The 22659-nt window shown below is 35.4% G+C and overlaps 1 protein-coding gene across 1 annotated transcript in view; it reads left to right on the forward strand.

The window, feature by feature from the left end:
- Nucleotides 1-22659, forward strand: part of EHBP1 (EH domain binding protein 1) — a 612350-nt gene that overhangs the window by 533945 nt on the left and 55746 nt on the right. The window contains exons 15-17 of the mRNA XM_007938033.2: nucleotides 10024-10171; nucleotides 18782-18889; nucleotides 21688-21797. Coding sequence (XP_007936224.1) covers nucleotides 10024-10171; nucleotides 18782-18889; nucleotides 21688-21797 — 366 coding nt within the window. The remainder of the gene's footprint in view (nucleotides 1-10023; nucleotides 10172-18781; nucleotides 18890-21687; nucleotides 21798-22659) is intronic.

A 22659-nucleotide genomic window follows, 5' to 3' on the forward strand; every position in this document is an offset into this window, starting at 1 on the left:
TTTTTGCCTACAAAAGAGCAGCCAGACAACCAGCAAGAGGCCTTGGATGTAACACAAGGTGATACTTACTTAGTCAGCCATTCTTCTTTTTTTCTTATAATTTTTTTAAACTAAGAAGTTATCAATTTCACAAAGAAAAGAGGAATTAAATTATCAAAGGGTCCTCTTCTTCGAGGCCCAAACTATTTCCGTTAATTCTGCTAGTGCAATTTGAAGTTTTCAAAAACACAAAATAATTGCTTTTATAATCCTAAAGTAATTATTTTTTGTGAAAATATAGTACCTAATAGTAATTAAGATATATTAGTTGAATGAAACTGCTCACTGATTTAGAATATCAAACTTTATATTTCAGATTGCTCCTAGATACTTAAAGAAAGGTTTATTTAGCAATATTAACTTGATCATGCTGTTTTACGTTTAGAATTCTTTATTTGTAAACCATGAAATGCCAGCACTTGGGCAAAGCAAATGCTATAGTTTAAAATAATGTTTACTATATCTTGAAACAAAGAGAAAAAACTAGAATATGATATATTCAGTTTCATTAACTGAATACCAATGAAAATCTAAATTCTTAAAATTGCTAATTTTTTTCTGAATGACTCTCTGTATTTCCTACTCAAACATTAAACACTAGATCTCAACTCTAAATTCACATTCTGTTTACTTTTTGTCTATGTATTTTAAACAAATCCAAAATTTAATAGTTACTACCGAAATAAATGTAATCCCCAGGGTTGATCAAAGATTTAATCGGACCAGATGGGGTGAACTTGAGAAAGATTTTGACTTTCCACTCTGTTTTGCAACAAGAAAGGCTGATTTTTTTTTTTTTCTTTCTTTCTTTCTTTGTTAGAGAAACAGAGATCAGACCATCCCCAGAGAAATGAGCAGGTGTGGCCATTTATAAGCGTGTCTGCTTATATTACAAACCAGCATAAAAAAAAGTTTGAAATGGGTTGAAAAGATCTGCTAAATAGTTTTAATGTTTCACCCTAAGTCCTGTTTATTCAATCAAGAGCTGATCAAGCTGGCAGTGAAATATCTCGTCTACCCAAACCTTTAAAGATCTTGTAATTTTATTTTTTTATTTTCATTCTGTCGTCTGTGGCAAGTGAATAGGTACACTTTGGTAATCCTCGCCTCTGGACAAGCACAGAATTTTTTTTTTTTTTTTTTTTTCAGCTTCTGAATGCCTAATAACAGAGCCTTGCTTCCTGTCTAATGATGCAGGGGTGGCAGTCAGTTTCTTTTTCTTAGTTCTACTACAAAATTGAGGAGTTTCATGGACCATTTTGAGAACACAGTCCTATGAAATACTAGCTGTATTAAGTAGAGCCCTCCCTTTTTTTTTTTTTTTTCATTTTTAGATGGGCTAAGTTTATTTAAACCCAATTAATAGAAGTCCAGTTACTAAGTGTAAAACACTTAGCTCTTTTTTGCACCCTTACAAGACAGTACAAATAAGTGTAAGGTATTGTGCTATTGAAGGAGGTTAAGGATTTGAAATTACAGTTTTTGTTGTTTGGTTTTTCTTCAGGGGAAGTAGGATGCTTTGTTCTGTTATAAATACAGTGTTAACAAAGAGTACGGATGCAAACTACATTATTTGAAACATATTTTTTAAGTTTTGTTAAAGCTTATTTCTTGAAAACGTGTATATAGACATATTTCTTAAATAGAAAGACTTCTCACTCTATTTTTTTCCCAGTGATTGAATAAAAATATCTAATGTTATAAAAGACACCCTTGGGTGGGTAATAATCTTAGCAGCTACACTGACAGTTTCTCATGTTCTAATTCACCTTCACAAATCCATGGCATCAGTTTTTTGGCTAAAGTAATGTCAGTTGGTGACATTTGCGGCAAGTATAAAAAGGACCCCCCATGGCAGCCATTTTTATTTACTTCTTAAGATCCAAAGGCTGCTGAAAGAACAATTGAATAAAGTTGAGGATTGGAGAAGCTTGATTTTCTTGTTCTCTGTGAAATGAAACTCTAGTCTTTTTCTTCCCTTTCCCCTTAAAAGCAAAAGTCTGCTAGGGGGTTGTAGCTGTGTCAAAGCCTCTGGGATGCCACTGCTGATCACTTTAATTACTACGACTAAGGAGGATAAAATTAAAAGTAGCACCATTGAAGCAGTGGAAGAAAGCTTGCCTAGATGTCGGTGAACTGTGAAATATAAAAATTGCATACCAATACATTTTTATGGAAAGGAAACAAGGAATTACATTACTTATTCTTGAAGAGTTTGTCCTTAAATTGTCAAGTTTTACTTGTGCATCTATCTATAACAGATTGTAGACCATTTCAGAATGATAAGAAAAATAGTAACTTGAAGACATGCTGGGCTAAATATTTTTTTTAGTCTATGTCCAATGTGGTTTTACATTTTTAAAATTCTTTGTCTTGAAATATGGGCTCTTTTTGCACCATAACAAGACTTACACCTTGTCCTAAAGATGTTGTAGCAAAGAGAAAAGTGAAGTTTAAATGTGCTACGTTCAGCAATTTTCTAAAGGTTTATAATTTAAGGTCAGGAACCTAAGTTTTAAATGAATGTAAACAAGCTAGTTTCTTATCACCTCTCTGTATTTAGTAACACAAAGGGGAATTAGACCTGATTTGTATAGCCTAAGTGTCTGTAAAGAACTGTGATTTTAAAAAAAAAAGATAAAAGTAGGGCCTCAGAAAAATACTCTGAACAACACTGATGTAATAGATAGGACAAGGGCTTTGAAATCAAATAAACACCTGTTTTCTTTTTATTCTATTTGCAAGATGTATGACCTTGGGCAGTGTATTTAAGTGTAGGATTCAGTCAGTCTCAATGGAATAGTAGCTACTTAACAGTTGTGAGGAATAAATGAGACAACATGTGTGAAAACACTGTGAGCTGGGCACCAAACTGTTTACTCAAAAATCTGTTATAACTTGTAAAAAGATGGTCATGGAGAGGGAGATGTCACAGAAACACAGCTTTCATAAACCCTCCAAAGAGTGCTTCCATTTTACAAAAGTTAGATTTATCCTACATCACTCATCTAACTCTTTATACGATGAAACCTATGAAAGCTGGAACTCAGTGGGACTATCTTGTTTTTCTGGGTTTCACAAGTTTTCTGCCTTTGACAGGGTGCCGTCTTCCCACTTTTCTGTCACTTGTTTTAGTGGAAAATATTTGAGTTTTCCTTCTTACCAAGTTTCTGCCTTACACAGGTTCTGGCTTTCCTAAGAGCCAATCTTAGAAACAGGAAGTCTGACTACTTCAGTTTAGTTAAATTTTAGACCACAAAGGTCAATTAAAGCTATATAGGTTTTTTTTGCCCCCAGCAGACATAGTGAATGCTTTTCAACTCTGAGTCACTGTCTTTGAATGCAGAGTGGTCAAAGCAAATAGCAAAAATACATCTCTGTATTTGAATAGGTTTAGGCAAACCATCATTATCAGTAGTAGTCACTATCTGTGTACTTGAGCAATTTGTGCTGAAAAGCTATACAAAATTAATGAACTCATCATCTTTCCTACTTTCTGGTCACTGTTGGGATATAAGCAATATATGATTATTATGAATTTTTAAAAAATGGAAAGCTTTTGTTGCTATTCAGTCTTCAGTATTACTGCAAAAACCAATTTTTAATGGGGCATACATACAAAAATTTAAATGAAATCATTTAATTTATGATGAATCTGGAAATTCATAAAATGGATATTAATACTGTCAATTAAGCTGAAATTGCTATAATTGCAGTCTTTTCCTTTGTGACCATAACAATTAACTTTTATTTTCACAGTTGGTTCTCTTTGTCTTAAGGGAAGTTAAAAGGTGAGAAAACAAACAATGCAGATCAGCAATTCCACTGGAGAGCTCTAGGGCCAAGCAAAATTGTCTCTGCGGTGTTAGGACATTAGTAGAAAAGTAAATCAAGGCAATCTGATAGGGAACTAGAATTCTGTCAATCAGGCTCAAGATTTTGTGCTGTGTCCATAAACTTTGTTTACTATAGGGTTTTATGAGTTGTAACCTGCCCTTGCAGTCTGTTAATGAGGCTAAATCTTGCTACTTGAGAATTGAATTACAGCACACCTCTGGGCTAATGGTTATAAACAGAAAGTCCCATTAGGGCTGCATTCTGATTTGTTCATTTGCATTTTTTTCCTATTGTATAGAGAACAATGATGGGTAAATAGATACAAACAAACAATTTACATGGAAATTGATAAAGTGCCCCTAATTATTATTTAGAGTTGGTTTTATTAATGATTCCCTGCCTTAAATTGCACTCTTGGTAAGCTCTCAGAAACATTTGCAGATGGGTGGTATTATTTGGGGAGAGGGAGGTGGTAGGTTGTAATAGGAAAAAAAGATAGATTCCCATTTCATATTCAGAAAGCTACAATCATTTATTTCATTTTAAGTCAGTTAAGATGACCTAGACCACTTCAACTTGGTTTGAATCACTGGAATTCTTTCTCCCCAAGAATGTATCACTCATGCAGTGAAATTCACTTAAAACCTATTTGCCTGAGGCATATCAAATAATGGTTTTTATTAGTGCTCTTAACTTTTCTTAAGTTTGAAAGACAAAAGTTTAGTAAAAGCTCAGTTTTCCTCAGTTGGTCATGTATTTTGATACTTTTGGGATCAATACTTTTGGTGGCTAAGAATAGGAGCTCTGGAATCAAATAGACGTGGGCTGGACTCTTGACTCTGACTTCAGTTCTGTGTGTCCATGTGACACTAAGCCTAAATATTCTCATTGGTAAAAAGGAGCCTGTTGAAAATTAAATGAGAGAATGTGTGTAAAGCATTTAGCACATAAAACCTCAGGAAATATCAGCAACCATCATCATGATTATCAAACTTGCATTTCCTTTCATTCCTAGTATACTTTGCAAGTTCAGAAATAATAAATAGTGAACCAAGTATTTTTGTATATTGTATTCACATCTTCCATCTCACCTGCCTACTGCCAACTATTCTTCCACCTACAAATAAGTTGGTGTCTCCAAATATTAAGCAAGTTTCTCCTGAATCTGTTAGACTTCTCTTTCTTCCTTTGTCCCTTCCACCATCCACCACCCACCCCAGAAAACCTACAGTCTCATCTGTTTACTTTTCCCTCAAGGTTCTTTTTTTACAGATAACTTTTATTACAGGAGTAATACATGTGCATTATAGAAAATTAGAAAATGCAGGCAAATGAAATAAAAAAATTAAAATGTCATATTTCTACAACCAGAAATATTCACCATGATTACTTTGTGTATACTTTACGTATTATTCTATGAATATATATTTACATATGTATTTTGCAAAGATGATAGGATGAGGTCATTGCTACACAAACTATTCTGTAACCATTTTTTTTTTCCAGTCAAATTACATTCTCATTTTATACTATGACTTGGAAGGAAGGTTGGGCAATCTACTTCTGTAGTGATACCACCTTGGAAATCCAAGGAGGGGTTGCTATGAGTCGGATCCAACTCCACGGCAGTGCGTGCATTTTTATACTATAATTATATTCAGCTTTATCTAATTGGCTCAACATGCCTTTGTAGTTGATTTGTCAAAACCAGTATCAAACTAGGACTATACATTATATATGGTTATTAAGTCACTTTTGGTTTTGGTCATAGTGGTTGACTGGTTGGTTGTTGCCGTGTGTTGGTTGGTTGATTTGTTTTCGTAGTTAAAGTGGCCAGATCAGTTGTCCTGAATATCCTGCCTTCTGGATTTGTTTGGATTTGATGTGTTATTTGTTTTTCTATCCCCTGTATTTCTGACTAAATGGAAATTATATTGAAGGCTTAGTGGATTCACTTTAAACATTTTGGCTAGAATACAAAGATAATGTGCATTTCCTGAGCTTCACTTCAAAAAACACATAACATATGATTGAGCCAACATTAAAAACTATAAACTCACTCCTTGGGTTTCTGAGGCAGTGGTAGCTCTATGGAAGTAGATTGTCCAGTCTTTGTGATACTAAAACTGATCACAAAATTAAGTGTTAACCCTCTCTCTGATCCCTCCATTTACTAGTTTATCGGTTTACTACTACACAGTCATCTACATATATTACTTTTAAGCATATGTTCCAGTTACTATTGCTGTATAACAAACCACTCCAAACTTAGTGGTGTTAAAAAAAAAAAGTCTCGTTGCTATGCTCGCAGATTCTGTGGGTCAGGAGTTCCGACAGGGCACACTGGGGATGCCTTTTCTCTGATCCACGTTGTCTGGGGCCTCAGCTCAGAGACTTGAGCAGTTAAAGGGTGATTCAAATGACAGGAGGCTGACATCAGCTGAAGGCTTCTTCATTCACATGTCAGGCACCTGAGCTGGGTTGACTCAAGGCTGAACTTTAATGGGTCATCTGTGCACTGGAGCACCTATATATCAGCTTTGGTTCTTACATCATGTCAGCTGGGTTCCTAGTAAAAGTATCAAATGCAAGAATTTCGAGAGAAATGGGTTGGGGGATATGGGCTTTTCTGACCTAGCCTTGGAAATCACCAGCAACACTTCACGTTCTGCTGATTGCATATAAGTCACTAAGTCCCACCCAGATTCTAGAGGAGAAGAATTAGACTCTCTGTCTTGATGAGGGAGTGGCACAGTCAGAGCCGAAGGCATGTGAGGGATGGGAAAGATTGTTGCAGCAATCTGTGGAAAATACAGTGTGCCACAGCATAGTATGAATATCCAGCTCCCCATCAGACATTTACCTAAGAGCTTTAATAACAGTTGATAATCTCTGCCAGAGTCAGTCATTTCACTATGATTTGCAAAGTGATGTTTTTATAATTCTATCATTCCTTTTGCATTTACTAGTTGGCATTATTTTGTGAAGTAGTACTTTGTTTGACTGGAGCTATTTAGTTACCCTATAATTCAGCTCCTACTGGAAAGACAAGATAATTACTTGATTTCTTTCCTTTAATTACTAATTTCACAAGTTATTTTAAAAGCTGCCTCAAATGGTAACAAATGCATTTTTCCATTCTTCTACTTTTTGAGTATTATAATGAACTCATGAATTTTCATTGATTCAATGTGTGATTTCATTGATTAAATTCACTGCAGTCATTGTTCTTTTTGATACTGAAATTGTCCCAAATTGTCCACTAGGAGCTTCAAGCTTGTCCTTGGGTCCATTTGATACCGCCATTAATCTACCCCCATTAATTTTGACAGCTTTCTTTCTAGCCATCTCAAAGTTTGTGAAAGAATTGCCTAGACTTGCGCTCCACCCATCTAGTTCCTGTCTATCTCTGTCTCTAATGACATTGCTCACCAAGTTTGATTACCCTTTTTAAAAGTTTCAGACTCATTAACCTCTAACATTTACTGCAATTGATTACTCCCTTTTCTCTTGAAAACCTCTTCTACTTTGATTCTAATACATCAGTGTTCTGGTTCTCTTCCCATTTTTTCTCTGTCTCCTTTTCCTCCTATTATCTAGATGTTTTCCAAGTTTTAGTCAGTGGCCATCCTTTCTCTCTAGTATCTCTACAGTATTGAGCTGCTTTTATACATTTCTGTAACTGAAACATCAGCTCTGTAGTCATAATTTGATCATTCTAAAGCCTGTTTCTGTTTCTCACCTCATGTTCCAATATGATTTTCACTTTCCCAACTGCCCACTACCATCTTTATTCAGAAGTCCTGCCATCCCCTCAAGCCCAGCCTATCTTACCCTATACTTCTTCTCCCCTCCGTTCTGATAGGTCTTTTTCACTTTTCCATTTTCGTTATTAGTATCACAATTTTGCTAGTTGCCCAAGTTTAAAACCTCTGAATCATCTTTTTTCCCCTATTCATGTCTTGTCATTTACCGAGAATTGGTACAGATACTAATTCTACCTCTAATATATTTTTTTATACTTACCCTTCCTGTTCCCATTGTCACCATCCTAGTCATGGATCTCACTACAGCTTCCTTGCTCTATTGTAAGAGCCTCCCAACCAGTCCTTCTGTACCAACGTATCTTCTTCTTTGTTGCCAAATTAATCATCTCAGATACACCTCTGGTTGGTCATTCTTCTAGGCAACAACAACAACAACAACTTGGTGGAAGGGGGGGAGCTTTAGTTGGCCCTACTGTCTTTAGAATAGAATATAAGCGCTTCACCCTCTCAGACATGGCCTGGTAACTTTATCAGCATTTTTCCTAGGCTTGTCTGTCACTGTTTTGCCCTTTTTTCAGGAAAACTACAGTCCATTCTTTTCCCCAGTGTACTTTTTTGTCTCTCTTTATTTGTACTATTCCTGCCTCCTAGGCAATATCTCTTCAGAGGTAGATTGCCCAGGCTTCTTTGGAAGGAAGGTTGGGCAATCAGCTTCCATAATGATACTGCCTTAGAAACCCAAGGAGGAGTCGCTATGAGTCGGATCCGACTCAACGGCAATGAGAGAGAGAATCTCCTGACCCACCTGTCCTCCATCCCTACCTCTATCTGTCTTGAATGCAACTCATTTTTCAGGGCTACCTAAAAAAACATTTTTACCATAATACCTTTTGTTTGCCCTTCAGCCAAAAATATTCTTTCTTTCTTCCAAACTCCTGCAACATTTTGATGTATACCTCTTTATGGCATTATTTTATCTTTCACTGTATATTGTAACCTTTTTCAGGGCATAAATAGTAAGTTATTCATGCTAAATTTTATATAGCACCTAATTCCATAGTGATACTGCCTTGGAAACCCAAGGAGGGGTTGCTATGAGTTGGGGCCCGCTCGACGGCAAATTACAACAACAACAGCATGTACCAAAGTGTATAGGAAGGAAAAGAGATGCAAAGATAAATCAGAGATAGTTCCTGCCTTCAAGTAGCTGAATTCTAGTGGAAATGAGACATTTGTCCAGAGTTATAAAGTAATTTGACAAATATTGTTTGTTAAAAAATCACACACAGTAGTATAGTAACATAGAGGAAGGAGCACTTAATTCTACCAGAAGGAGGGAAGGATTGTCAGGGGAGGTTTAGTGAATTTAAACTGAATCTTGAGAAATGAGTACAAGTTAAATAAGATGAGAGAACATTCCATGAAGAAGAAATGACATTCAAAGCCACAGATGCATGAAACTACATGATGCAAGCAATTCCGTATAAATAGATGTGAGGTTTTATAGAGATTGGGGGGAGGAGTTAAGGGGAGATAAACCTGGAAAAGTATATTGGGGCTAAATTATTACAGGGTTTGATTTATTATAATAATGACTTATTTTATGTGCTTTCCAGCTTATAAAGCAATTTCACATTGATTATTTCTGATTCATAATGACCCTTTTTTAGAAGGTAAAAGTTATTTTAGTTATTTAATTTCTGTAGTTTTTAGTTATTTTAAATGTCAGAAACTGCATTAGATTTTACTTTTCTCAATGTGCATCCTAAGGGAGAGGGATATAAGTTCATATCATTATTGGGTTATTGTTGTTTGTTTTAAAATCAGTATTGTGTAACTGATATACTATACCTACCTTCACTCTAGCTGGCCTAAAACTTGACGGCAGTGAGTTTGGGTTATTTTTAATTATTATTATTTGATCAATATAGTCTACAGCATTTTCTGCTATCAAAGATGTTTTATAGCTAGTATTCTATGCTTTTATTAGAAAATAGCAAGTTAAATTCCATTCTGAAAAAAGAACATATTAATTTAAATTCTCTTGTGAATATTGTGACTCTTTTTATAAGAAGGCTGATTATTTTATTGAAAATAGTTTCTGATATTTTCTTAGTAATATACATTGGCAAACATTCTTTAAAAACTAGTTTGAATTTTTAATGGATCTTTTAGGACAATAATTTGTAAATGTTTAAAAAAAAATCTGATTCTACGATGTCTTTTAAAAATAGTGTGACATCCAACTGATATAGAGCATCCTATTTATAATGTGGGCCAAGAACCATGCTGTAAACCAGTTACTATCATGATGATCAGATTGAAAATGAAATTGCATTTCTGTCAATTACTGGGTTGGCAACTGTTCAATATATCTTAGCAGCAAGATGAAGAGCGACGTCGGCAGCTGAGAGAGAGAGCTCGTCAGCTAATAGCAGAAGCTCGATCTGGAGTGAAGATGTCAGAACTTCCCAGCTATGGTGAAATGGCTGCAGAAAAGTTGAAAGAAAGGTCAAAGGCATCTGGAGGTGAGTTAAAGAATCTTGTATCATATTCTACCGACAACCCAGAAATCTGCAGTGGACTTTTTGGGACTTTTTATTCTTTCTTCAAAATGGTACATCAAATACATAAAGTTTCTAACCTATTGATAAGTTGCAGAAAACCAAAAGGATGCATAGTAAGTCAGATGATAACTGTTGATGTTTTCCAAATCAAAGATTTGGCTTAATTTTTAGCAACTTGAGAAGTACTTGCTTAGAATATTGATTTATTTTTAAAAGAGGTTCTAGCATTTATCTGACAAAAAAGATTTTTTTCATTTACTGGCTACAGCTTATTGTTTAATATCCTTCCATTATAATTTGAGTTAACGGTACTTCAAAGTGAACTTAACGATATCAATTAAAATATTCTTGTCAAGGTTACTCAAATGAATAAGTCCCACGTCAGCTTCTTAGTCTCCTTACTCTACAAGGCTCTTCTTCAGTGTCTACAGAGGTGATTGATTCTAAGCTTGATTTTGGGACAAGAACTATATTTATTATTGAAGAGAGATTTAATTTTGCCACTCAGTTTGAGCATCATTATTTTGGAAGCTTTCTCATTTTTATTTAAGAAGATTATATCTAAGAAGTCTGGAGGTTTTTTTTTTTTTTTTTTTTTTCCTTTTAAAGATATAGAACCTATTTATCTACCAAATCATGCCAGGTTCTTGTCCTGAGTTTATCTTAGACTACTGCTAAGATCACCCTGAAGAGTAGGCAAGTGGGGTTTCAAATAAAACTTTAGAGAGCATAGGAAAGCTGTTTCTAGGTTAATGATAACTTTCTTCAAAGTAAAGGCAAACTTACTGCCATTATTTCTAATTGACTTCTTATAAGTTTACTGTTGTAGAAAATTCTATCCAATGCCTATAATATCTAACCTTCCATCCCATAACTTTGAAGCTTCTTCCCCAAATAGTTATGTGTCTGTCCCTCTTATCTTCTAAGGACATTTATATCTAAGTTAAATCCTTCATTTTACCTTTTCAACTCCTATCAATTTACCAAAAACCAAACCAAACTCACTGTCATTGAGTTGAATCTGACTCAGAGAAACTCCTCCTTGGGTTTCTGAGGTGGTGTCTCTACAGAAATAGATTGCCCACCCTTCCTTCCGGAGTGGCTGGTGGGTTTGAACTGCCAGCCTTCTGGTTAACAGTCAAATGCCTTAGGCACTATGCCACCCAAGCTCCTAAAATCCTATCAATTTAAGATTACTATTTATCTACTACAGTTTTATATAACATCAGTAACACCTCACAGCTACATTTGAATAATGCTATGATAAGTTGCTTTAATTTATCATTAATAACATGATCATTAATAATGATCATTAATCATTAATAACAAGATGTACTTATTTGATATCATAAAAATTCTAGAGTATCTAAGTAAGTCTTAAAATTCCTTGCCTCTTTTATCTCTGGTTGACAGAAAACCCTCAATTCCTTTATCATATTTTTTCCCCCAGATTGTCATAAAGCTACTAATGCCACCTTCCTATGGCATCTTAAAGCCACGGAGGTGAAGGAATAGAGTGGAGATGTACCTAATGTCTCTTAATCCCCCCCCCCCCACTGGTATGCATATAACAATGCTAAATGGGTTGTAAACTCTGAGAAGGCTAAGAATGGAAACATTTTTAATTAGTGCTATAGGATGGATTAGCTGTGTAGTTGATTTTACCTCTATAATCTAACCCCCCAGTTAAGGCAATGCCAATACGAGACAAGGCAGACAGATTTTGTCAGTTTTAGGACCCAAAGAATATGTAGTTTCCCTGCTTGATAATCAGAGAAAGTGAAGACCTGAATTTCAACATTCAACAGCCAACAAAGTAAAGTAGAAGTGAGGATTTCATCTGGAGAGCTAGCAAAGGGGTGCAGATTAGAATGGGGAAAGTCAAGTGAGATGAAGAGTACACAGGGTGAGTGGAACCAAATGTATACAAAATGTTGCATGTAAAGCAAACTCTGCTCTGTAAACTTGCACCTAAAGCACAATTAAAAAAAAAAAAAAAAGAGTACACAGGTTTGACAGGCAATTTTTGAGAATAGCTGAAGTGTCTAGAATCTATTCAATGGTACCAAAGAAACCAGGGTCCACATCTCCCATAGGACACACCTTATTTGGATGTTGGAAGCAGTAATATATCAGATGCTGGGCTCATAGACCTAAGGTTGGCCTAAGACAGATGGAGCAGGTCTATTCATCATCCTCAGAGATACATACTGGCCTCTCTTCATAAAGATATATGGATCAGACCAAGTCAGTTCTGGCCTCAAGGTCTAAGTTGAAGCTAGTGAGACTTTAGGTATAAAAGGGAGAGGGTAAAATCTCTGCCTGAAATTCAACCATTTATGCATGTGCATTTATCTGTTGCGCAGTACCCACCACAGTACTAGACTAGGAGTCAGCAAACTTTTCCTGTAAAAGGCCAAAGTGAATATTTTATTCTTTGTAGGATATGTGGTATCTTGTCATAACTACTCAACTCTGCCCTTGTATATAGCACAGAAGCAGTCTCAGATGATATGTAATGAATTATTGTTATTATTAAAAAAAAAACGACAGATTTGGGCCCCTGTCCAGTAGTTTGCTGGTGCTTGCATTATAACAAATTAGAAATTCATTCAGATTCACAAGAGTCTAATTCTTAAATGAAAATGCTCCTATGAGGTTGATAAATCAGGGGAAAGAATGAACAAATTAGCATCTACTCTTCCAGGGAGTAGTGAGAATCAAGTCTGAGAAAGGAGGTTTTCTCCTGTGTTAGGGAGTAATGTGAAAGGAAAGGAGCTCTGGTGGTGTAATGCCTAAGGCACTTGACTGCTAACCAGAAGGCTGGCAGTTCAAACCCACCAGCCACTCCTGGGAAGGAAGGTTGGGCAATCTACTTCCATAGTGATACTGCCTCAGAAACCCAAGGAGGAGTTGCTTTGAGTCAGGTCCGACTCGACAGCACACAACAACAACAATAACAACAATGTGAAAGGAAAGGTGCTCTGGTGGTGTAGTGATTAAGGCATTTGGCTGCTAACTAGAAAATCGGCAGTCTGAACCTACCATCCGCTCCACAGAAGAAAGATTGGGCAATCTGCTTCCGCAAAGATTTACAGCCTTGGAAACCCAAAGGGGGGTCACTATGAGTCAGGATCGACTAGATGGCAGTGAGTTTGGTTTGGTTTGATTAATGTGAATGGAGGAGAGAGATATAATTTGGGACCAGCCTAAATGGAGTAGTAGAGTAGGAAGATTTGGAAGCAGTGGTCCAGAGTGACAAAGAAGAGGGTATAGTAAAGAAAGGATGGAATAATGTAATTAAAGTATGTTGAACATAGTATCACTCGGACCCATTTCATGCACTTACATGAAAGCTTGCATTTTATTTTGTTCTCAAGTAGCAACCAGTCTCAGTGAGGAAAAGAAAATTACTAAGTTTGAGGTGAAGTGTCTTAAGCTTCATGGTATCCACAGAAAATATTGCAACCAGATATAGCTGAATTCTTGTGTAATAACAGAATCACACCTTTCCAAGCTTTTACTTATCTTCCATTTGATATACTTGTAGCATGTAGGATAGAATCAGGTGATATTGTGGTGTCCTACACATATTTTTTTCAGTTTCTTGTAATGGCCTCATTTTTAAATCTTCATTCTAAGTATATGATAAACTTATGGATTCATTTTATTGTATTGATTCTACAAGGCAGAGGTGTTTTGGGGAAAGTTTGGTGTTTTGTTTTTAGTCGTATGATATTGTGGTCAGAAAATATGGCATGAATTTCGGTTTTGGGAATTTACTAAAAGATTTTGCCCAGGAAGTGCTGTGGGGCAATTCTCCTCTGTCCTGTAGGGTCTCTATAAGTTGGAATCAACTTGACGGCAGTGGGTTTGGTTTTTTGGTTTTGGTTTCCATTAATACTACATTCTAATATTTGTGTTGTGTAGTGAATCTCTAATTTCCTTTCTGCTTTGCTAAAACCTAGTGAATTTCAGTGGTTAACCATAAAGATTCATTTTTAATATCTGGTTTCTTAAACACACACACATAAAACATACGCATATGTATGCATATACATGCATACATTCACTTCAGTTCTGCTAGAATGCATTTAGAGCATTTCCACAGGTGTTAAGAAATGTGTAACATTAACTGTTGAAAAGAATTCAAAGGTTCATCATAAAACTGAAGTCAATGAATGGAAAGACAGTGGAAATCCATTCTTAAGAAGACCTGAGCTGTGTAGGAGATCAATTTTTACTCTTGCCCTCTCAAATAGTAATCCTTTTATCTAAGGTTAGCAATACATATATAAACATTGAGTTAACCCAGTCAGTATTACTGGTGAGTGGTAGTGAAGATAGAGATTTCATTTAGCTGGGAAATAAACTGAATAGCACCTTTTTAACATCATGTAGGAATCTGGCAGTGCTGTATAAGTGAGTAATGAAAAAAGTTACAGTTTTCTGCATATCACTGAGACCTGAAAGTACCCATATCCAACCACATTTCCAGACTTGGCTGTTTCCGTGGCAGTGCCATCCTTCTAGTTACTCAGGCTAGAGAGTTGATTTTGGCTTCTCTTTCACCCTTCCTCTGCTCAGTATTCCTCTCCCCACTACTCAGTATCCAGTCAGTTTCAAATCATATTGTAAACAACAACAAAAATAATCACTGCCATTGAGTAATTCCAATTCATAGCAACCATGTCTTATCAAAAACCCACTGCCATCAAGTTGATTCCGATTCATAGTGACCCTGTAGGACAGAATAGAACTGCCCTATAGGGTTTCCAAGGCTATAAATATTTATGGAAGCAGACTGCCTCATCTTTTTCCTACAGAGTGGCTGGTGGGTTCAAACCACCAACCTTTTGGTTAACAGCCAGACTATGGAGCCATCAGGGCTCCTTGAGCATGTCATACTCCTAAATCATTTTCTCCCAAGTTAGGCTCTCCTTAAGAGAGCCTGGGCTCCATAAGTTTCCAACCTGGATTTCCTGCCTCCAGCTTTTCTGTTCTGCAGTTTGACATCTGGGTCAGAAATTCAACATGAAGACTGATATCACATGCATATTACACTCCCATACATAATGCCTAGACCCACCTTTTCTCTCATATAAGAATATGTAAAAATATGTAATATATAAGAACACAGCAGAATATAAGCAAGAGTAACAGTATAGAAATAATGTTGAAGTGGCTCTGATTTAAAAAAGACATAAACTTCAGTGCTTACATTACCACTAGTAAATTATTTTATACATACCTCACAAGTGATTATAGTAAGACACTTTGTTTGGAAACTGCTTATATAAATTATTTTTAAATTAATCTTCTAAATCACAGTGCTGATCATGTTAAAGCCTCAGTGAGGCTCATCTTATTCTAAATGAGCAAGCAAGAAAGAAGTGTTATTAGTTGCTGTCGAGCCAATTCCAATTCATGGTGTCCCCATGTGTGCAGAGAGAACTGCTCCATAAGGTTTTCCAGACCTTTCAGAAGCAGATCTTCCAGGGTACCTCTGAGTGGGTTCGATCTACCAATCTTTTAACTGGTCGCCAAGCAGTTAACCATTTGCACCACCCAGAGACACTCCTCCATTTCTACCAAATATAATTCAGACTTTCCAGTTTGGCCTTCAGGACTATCTATAATTTTATCTTTAAGTCTTGCCTCCCATTATTTTCCTTTAAATAGGTCATATCAGAAACAAATACGGCTTTGTATCTTTCTCTGAACATAACCTACCTTTCCTCCTTTCCTAACAGTGATGTACTTTACTCAGTTGTCCCTCTTGAACTCTTATGTCCCTGAAGACCCAATTTAATTAAAGGTTAACTCTTTTAAGAAACAACTCCTAGTACCGTTGGCAAAGAGTAATCTTTCCATCTTTTGAATTTACAGTGTACCTTATTTTTACCCTGTGACACTTACCAGTCCTACATGGTATTACACTTACTCCTTACTTACCGACTATCTGTTATCCAACATTTCACATTTACAACAATAGTAAAAAAAATATACGAGGCAACTATTTTGTGCATTAACAATATATGTCTGGCAGTAATTGTGGTAGTTCGGTTTGTGTGTCAACTTGGCTGGGCCTGGTTGAGTGGCTGGACAGCTGGTGGTAGTTAATTCTCATGAGGAGACTGGCAGTCAACTCCATGGTGGGATCTACCACAAGCAGCTGAGTAGCTGCCTTTGGAAATGTGGTCTGCTTCCTGTATATAAGGAGAAGCTTTGAGAATGGTCTCTAGCCTTTGGCATGCTTGGACCCTGCATGTAGCCGTGTCATTGTTCAGCAGCCTGCTATGCTCTGCCAACCTTGGGACTTGCGATGGACTTAAGTTAATGGCCTGCTATGTGGTTTGGTAACATTGGGACTGTGCCTTTTTACTTGTCAACCTTGGGGCTTAACCTCAGCAGCTAGCAGCTGTCTGAGTGAAGAAACACCTCTAGTTCCAGTGGACCGGGAGCAGGAGGCAGAGCTGGTCCCCAAGGTTGAGGGGTTTTTACTCAGCCCGTAGAGCCTGGCACTTTGAACTTGGACTTAAAGCCTCCAAATTGTAAGAATAAACTCCTGTTTGTTAAGGTCATCCCATTTGTGGTATGTTTCCTGTCAGAGTGGCACTAGGTAACTAGAATAGTGATGAACACTGAGGTGAGAGTAATGCTGACTGTGATGGTTAAGGTTATGTGTTAGCTTGGCTGAGCCGTGATTCTCAGTGGTTTGGCAGTTATATAATGATGTTATCTGGCAGTTATACAATGATATAGTCATCTCCATTATATGATCCAATATCATCATCCTACATTTTTGCATAAGGCCAATTTTCACATAATGACCTGGTCTTTGGAGAAACTACCCCTATCAATAGTTGTACTAAACACAGTTGATTAGAAAAGATCTTTCAACAGATTGTACTTAAATGATGTGGCCAAGTATAATGCCTTAACTTTTTCTTTGAAAGCCCTTAGCAATGTCTATGGGTTTTCTTTCCCCCTGGAGCATTTGTCAGTCATTTTGCTTTTTATGTCAGAAGTCTTCACTACTAAATGTTAACTACTATTACTAATATTAATGTTCATAATAGGTATTTACTTGGAAATCAAATTGTTGTTGTTGTTATGTGCCGTCGAGTCAGACCCGACTTGTAGCGATCCCTCCTTGGGTTTCTGAGGTGGTATCACTACAGAAGTAGATCGCCCAACCTTCCTTCTGAGGAGTGGCTGGTGGGTTTTGAACTGCCAGCCTTCTGGTTAGCAGTCAAGTGCCTTAGGCACTATGCTATCAGAGCTCCTGGAAATCAAATTAGTTGTTAAAAATAAAACACAAAATTCTACAGGGAAAGGGACAGATATTGAGGGATTAAGCTAACCGTAGAATTTTAGAAGGAGCTCTGGTAGCATAGTGCCTAAAGACACTTGTCTGCTAACCAGAAAGCTGATGGTTTGAACCCACGAGCCACTCCTTGGAAGGAAGATGGGGCAATCTACTTCCGTAGTGATACCTCCTCGGAAACCCAAGGAGAGGTCGCTGTAAGTCAGGTCCAACTCAATAGCACATAACAACAACAACAACAGAATTTTAGAACTTCTCAATTAGAAAAGTCTTTGGAGTACCTCACTATTAATAAAAGTTCCCAATTAAAAAAACAAATTGTAGAGTAGTAGGGTATTCTTCAGTTCCCAGGGCTAGGCAGCTATTTCTCCAAAATGCATGTCAACAACAGAATTTAAAGCTAAACCTTGAATATTCAAGACAAGTTACTACTATGCCTTTTCAGATGTATAGCAAAAAAATTATTTAGCCAATTTTATCACCAAGACTTGGAAAGAAAAAAAATCTTTAATGTAAAAAAAAGAAAGACTCCATTACTTGTGAGTAAAACATTTTACTAAGGATATTAAAAATATAATAAGACTTCCTCATTTCCATGTATTTAATTTTGAATAGTAACAATTTTTCCCAGCTTTCAATCTTCCAAGATGTTCTATCTTAGTTGTTTCTGAATTTTCTTTTGTATAAAGGTTCTATTTGTTCTTGTCTTACTCTTATTCTGTCCTTAATGCTTTTTAGTAATAATTTTAGTAACAGCACAAAAGCATTTATATCTTTTTACAGGTGATATAAACAGAGTTACAAGATTATAAAGAATGATTGGCTTCTTTGTGCATTTATATTTAATAAATGATAAAAATGTAAAAGAAGTATTATTTGAAGACTGTGTCACCAAAGCAACTCCATTTTTATGTGCCCTTATAGAGATTACTGATAGATTACCTTTTAAAATTTAAGAATGTAGTAAACTCAGTGATTCAGAGATAGCATGTGGCAAATGTCGAAACCTTTGCTTCTGCTTAGATGTGGCAATTCGTTTTTGATGTATGTATGTAAAATATATAAAGTGTTAATCCAATAGTGAAAAAGTGACTTAAGACTGAATTCTTAACTTGCTTATCTCTTTCAGACCTAAGTTTGAGTAACCGTCACTACAATACTAATTTTTTTTCCTTAGTATTTTAGACAAATGATAGAAAGTAGAAATATTATACTAACATTATTGCTACATGTTCCTACAGATGAAAATGATAATATTCAGATAGATAATAACGAGGAGACTCCTGAAGGCTTTGTTGTAGGAGGTGGAGATGAACTTACTAACTTAGAAAATGACCTTGATACTCCTGGTAATTTCATATTATAACTGTTTTTTTGTGTTCTGCTGCATGGCAAACTTTGTGGTTATATTTTGATTATTATCTCATCAATAATAAGTTTTTTCTATAGTTTTATTACATCTCATGTGCTCTCAAATCATTAGGCTAAATCCACCTTCATCAATTTTATGTTATTATTTTATTTCAAATTTTATATTAACATTACAAATAAAATTGAAATAGCAAACTGTACATTGTGTTGTCTTATGACTAAGATTCACTTTTACATTCTGTGTTATATGAGACAATTTTTAAGCACTCAATGGTTGCTTCCTTTTGTCCCAACCTAAATGTTTTGATGTGACCTTTTAAGGTATAGATGGAGTACCCATTGACTACCCCAAATGTAACTCTAAACTATGGATCATGTTTTCTGATTTAGTTTAGAATTGCTAATCATCTTAGTGGTAGTATTATTTAGGAAATTTTGTGCTTTCTTCAAATATGTACATATCACTGCTGATAAGTCATTCTATTCATACTTGCAACTGATTACAATAAGAGGCTTTAGTTGAGAACTTATATAGACTGCTGTTAAATTAGTCTCGTGTCTTATATCAGTAAATCAGTAAGTCTTATATCAGTAAATCACACTGATAAATGGCATTCCTAAGTCACTGTTTGAAATCCAAAGATACTTGGTGGTGGTTTTTAGTTGGTAAATGTTCAATAGCATTGCCTTATAAGGCAGCAGAGAATAATGATCCTAAGCTTTGTATACATGTGGGTTACCATAAATGCTTATTGAAATTATTTTGGCAATTAGAAGTCTTTGGTGATGTCTCTAGACCTAAAGGTAAGAAGGCCAGTTCCCTAATATTTATATTTTCCTGTAAATTCTAAAGGGAGTGAGAGCATGCATTCTATTCCTCAGCCCTTGCATGCCCCTGCAATGCTAACCTGCTTTTGTTTCTTCCCCTGTTTGAAAATCATACTTTTATTGCTCTAAGAAACAGTCAACCAGGGTCTTCCTAGCTATAAAGCACACCCAAGAAAGCCCATTCCCTTTTGTTACTAGCACCTTCACAGTCCAATATTGAATTAGAGAAGCCAATATGTTTAGGATTATGTAAGTCCAAGAGAACACTGATATTTTAGGATATTTTTTAAATCTTCACCCCAAAATTAGGACTGCTATTCAGCTCTATTTAAACTACTATAGAACATAGATATATTTGATTTTTTTTTTCTTTGAAAAAGATTTTTATTGTTGCTTCTGCACCATATGCACCCACCCCAATCCCAACCCCAACCCACCACCAAAGGCTTTATCAGAACCAGTAACATCCTTTACTGCTAAGGACATCCATAAGTGCAGAACTGAAGCCTTATTCAGTTTATGGAAGTATAAAACCAGTGACAATAAGTGTCCTTATTTGACAGTAGATTATGAAGGCAAGACAAATTAGTCATTTCTTAGGTGAAGTGAAGGGACTGGCTAGTTTCCGTGATAGCACCTTTGTTGGGATAATTTGAAACCCAACACCTTTGTTGGGATCATTTGAAACATTAATTAGGTTAATTTTAAACCTAATAGGCTTGACCATGCTCCTTTTTTAAAATACACTTCCTACTTAATATATACCAGAAAAAAGAAAACACATTTTAGTCTTCTGGTTTGGAGCTAATTAATATATTTTGTACAACTCTCAAGCATGCCATTAACTGTTGGTATGTACATAGGATAGCTAAAGCAATTCAAATCCATGCTTTATTTCATGGCAATAAGAAATAGGAATGCAAGCTGGAATCTGGAAGCACTTAGAATATATTATGATTTTTATCCTTCCTTTATTTTCCCCAAAATTCCTTTTTTTAATATGTATATAAAAGTCATAATATTTTAATAATAAATTGTTTCATCTTTATCTTGATTTGACCATAGTTCATCAGATATTGTTTAAAAGAGAAGCCTGGCAATATAAACTGACCAATTTGCATGAAAGTCATGATAAAAAACATTTATTAAGAGTCTTATAATTGGAAAAGTTATTAATCTTTATGAAAATTATTATTCACCAAATGGCTAGAACCATTTTATTAAAGTAGCTTTGAGTGAATTCGTTTAAGTAGAATTATTTGTGTTTCCATTTGTTTCTGAAACATTTTATTAAAGATGAATGTACTTGCTAAAAATACTTGGAAATTATAACTTTCTGTTCATATTTAATATATTACAAAAATATAGTAATCTTTGTTTCTGCCTTCTAAGTGGAAGGTGTTTGTAAACATATATTCTGTTGCAACTCTGGGCATATATGTACACACATACACATTGGATTATGATAGTGTCTACATGATTGTCTAAGATCACATTAGGATTTTGTTTTAATGTGATGTTATATTATGAATTTAATATGCTAGAATAATTGAAACTATAAAATAATTTATAATCAAATATATCTACTGTTTTAAATATCTAGTTTGTAATAGCTTGGTTTTTTATGTGTAACCTATGCAGTTATTTACATAAATATGTATTATATACAGGCATATCGGTAAGCATAGCTACTATTAAGTATTGTATAACTGAGTAGTCTTTAGCAGGTGTGTTGACAATATTTTTTGAGGAAATTGATTTTGGAGAAAAATACTTACATATGTAGAAGCATTCTGGATGTGTCTGGTCTGATATGCTTATCTTAACAACCCAAATGTCCTTTTCTTTTTTCTTTTAAAATGTAGTAATGTTTTTATGATGTCACCTAAAATTGATTGCCTACACATTTAAATCACTTGGTTAGTCATGGTATTTGCATATTTCACAGAACAGAACTTGAAGCTGAAGAAGCTCCTAGAAGCTCAGCCACAGGTGGCAAATTCATTCTCCAGTGCTGCCCAGAAAGCTGTTACCGAGAGTTCAGAGCAAGACATTAAGGTAAACCTTAACTTATTTAAAACATTTGACTTGGTACCTATGTATTCTATTTTCCACTGGTACTTTATAATGCTAAAAAAAATTTCTAGCCAAATTCTTCATATTAAGATAAAGGAATCAAATTTTTATTAAATGTCCAATAAATTAGATATCAATATGATAATCACTATTTATTTACTGGTGTTTTGTTATTGTTTTTTCAGAGAAACTGCCACTTTAAATTGATTAAATTGACATTTCAGATAAAACTAGAAAGTACATAGGAACTATTCATGGCTTCTATTTATAAGTAAATTTTGACAGGAAAAGTATTTCTAAGGTAATTCTAGCCTATTTTTCTGTCATCCTTAACCTGCTACCTGCTTAGATGAACTAGAATCTGCTGTTTACAAGGATCCATCAAATGTGTAGATGGTCATGTGATTGAATATAAATTTTTAAGATATTTACATCTGTTTCATGCAATTATAAATCTTACCTTGTGTAGAATATCAGCTAAAATGCTACATTATAAGAATATTATTAATAGCATCATTTTTACTATTTATATGATCTCCACCCAAGGCTTCTTGCCTATTCCTTGCATTATATCATTAATACTTCTCTAGCTTTAGGGCACTTCCAGTCCTGTATAACTTTTCACCCACCTGCAGACTATCGGGACTGCCTTACTGACTGAAAGGATTTCCTTCCCCTGACACACAGATGCTTTGAAGTTCCAAAACAATGACTTTCATTGCTTTTCCCTTATACTGTCGGTTTCTATAAATTGGTGATGAAAGTGTGTGGCAGCACCAGAGGACTTTTGGTCTCTATCTTTGAACAAAGAAAGCCTGGATCAGGTCTGATTTTTTGCGTTCAA

The sequence above is a fragment of the Orycteropus afer genome, unplaced genomic scaffold (assembly GCF_000298275.1).
Source record: "Orycteropus afer afer isolate SDZICR_OR568_19922 unplaced genomic scaffold, OryAfe1.0 scaffold00046, whole genome shotgun sequence".
Lineage (NCBI taxonomy): Eukaryota > Metazoa > Chordata > Mammalia > Tubulidentata > Orycteropodidae > Orycteropus > Orycteropus afer.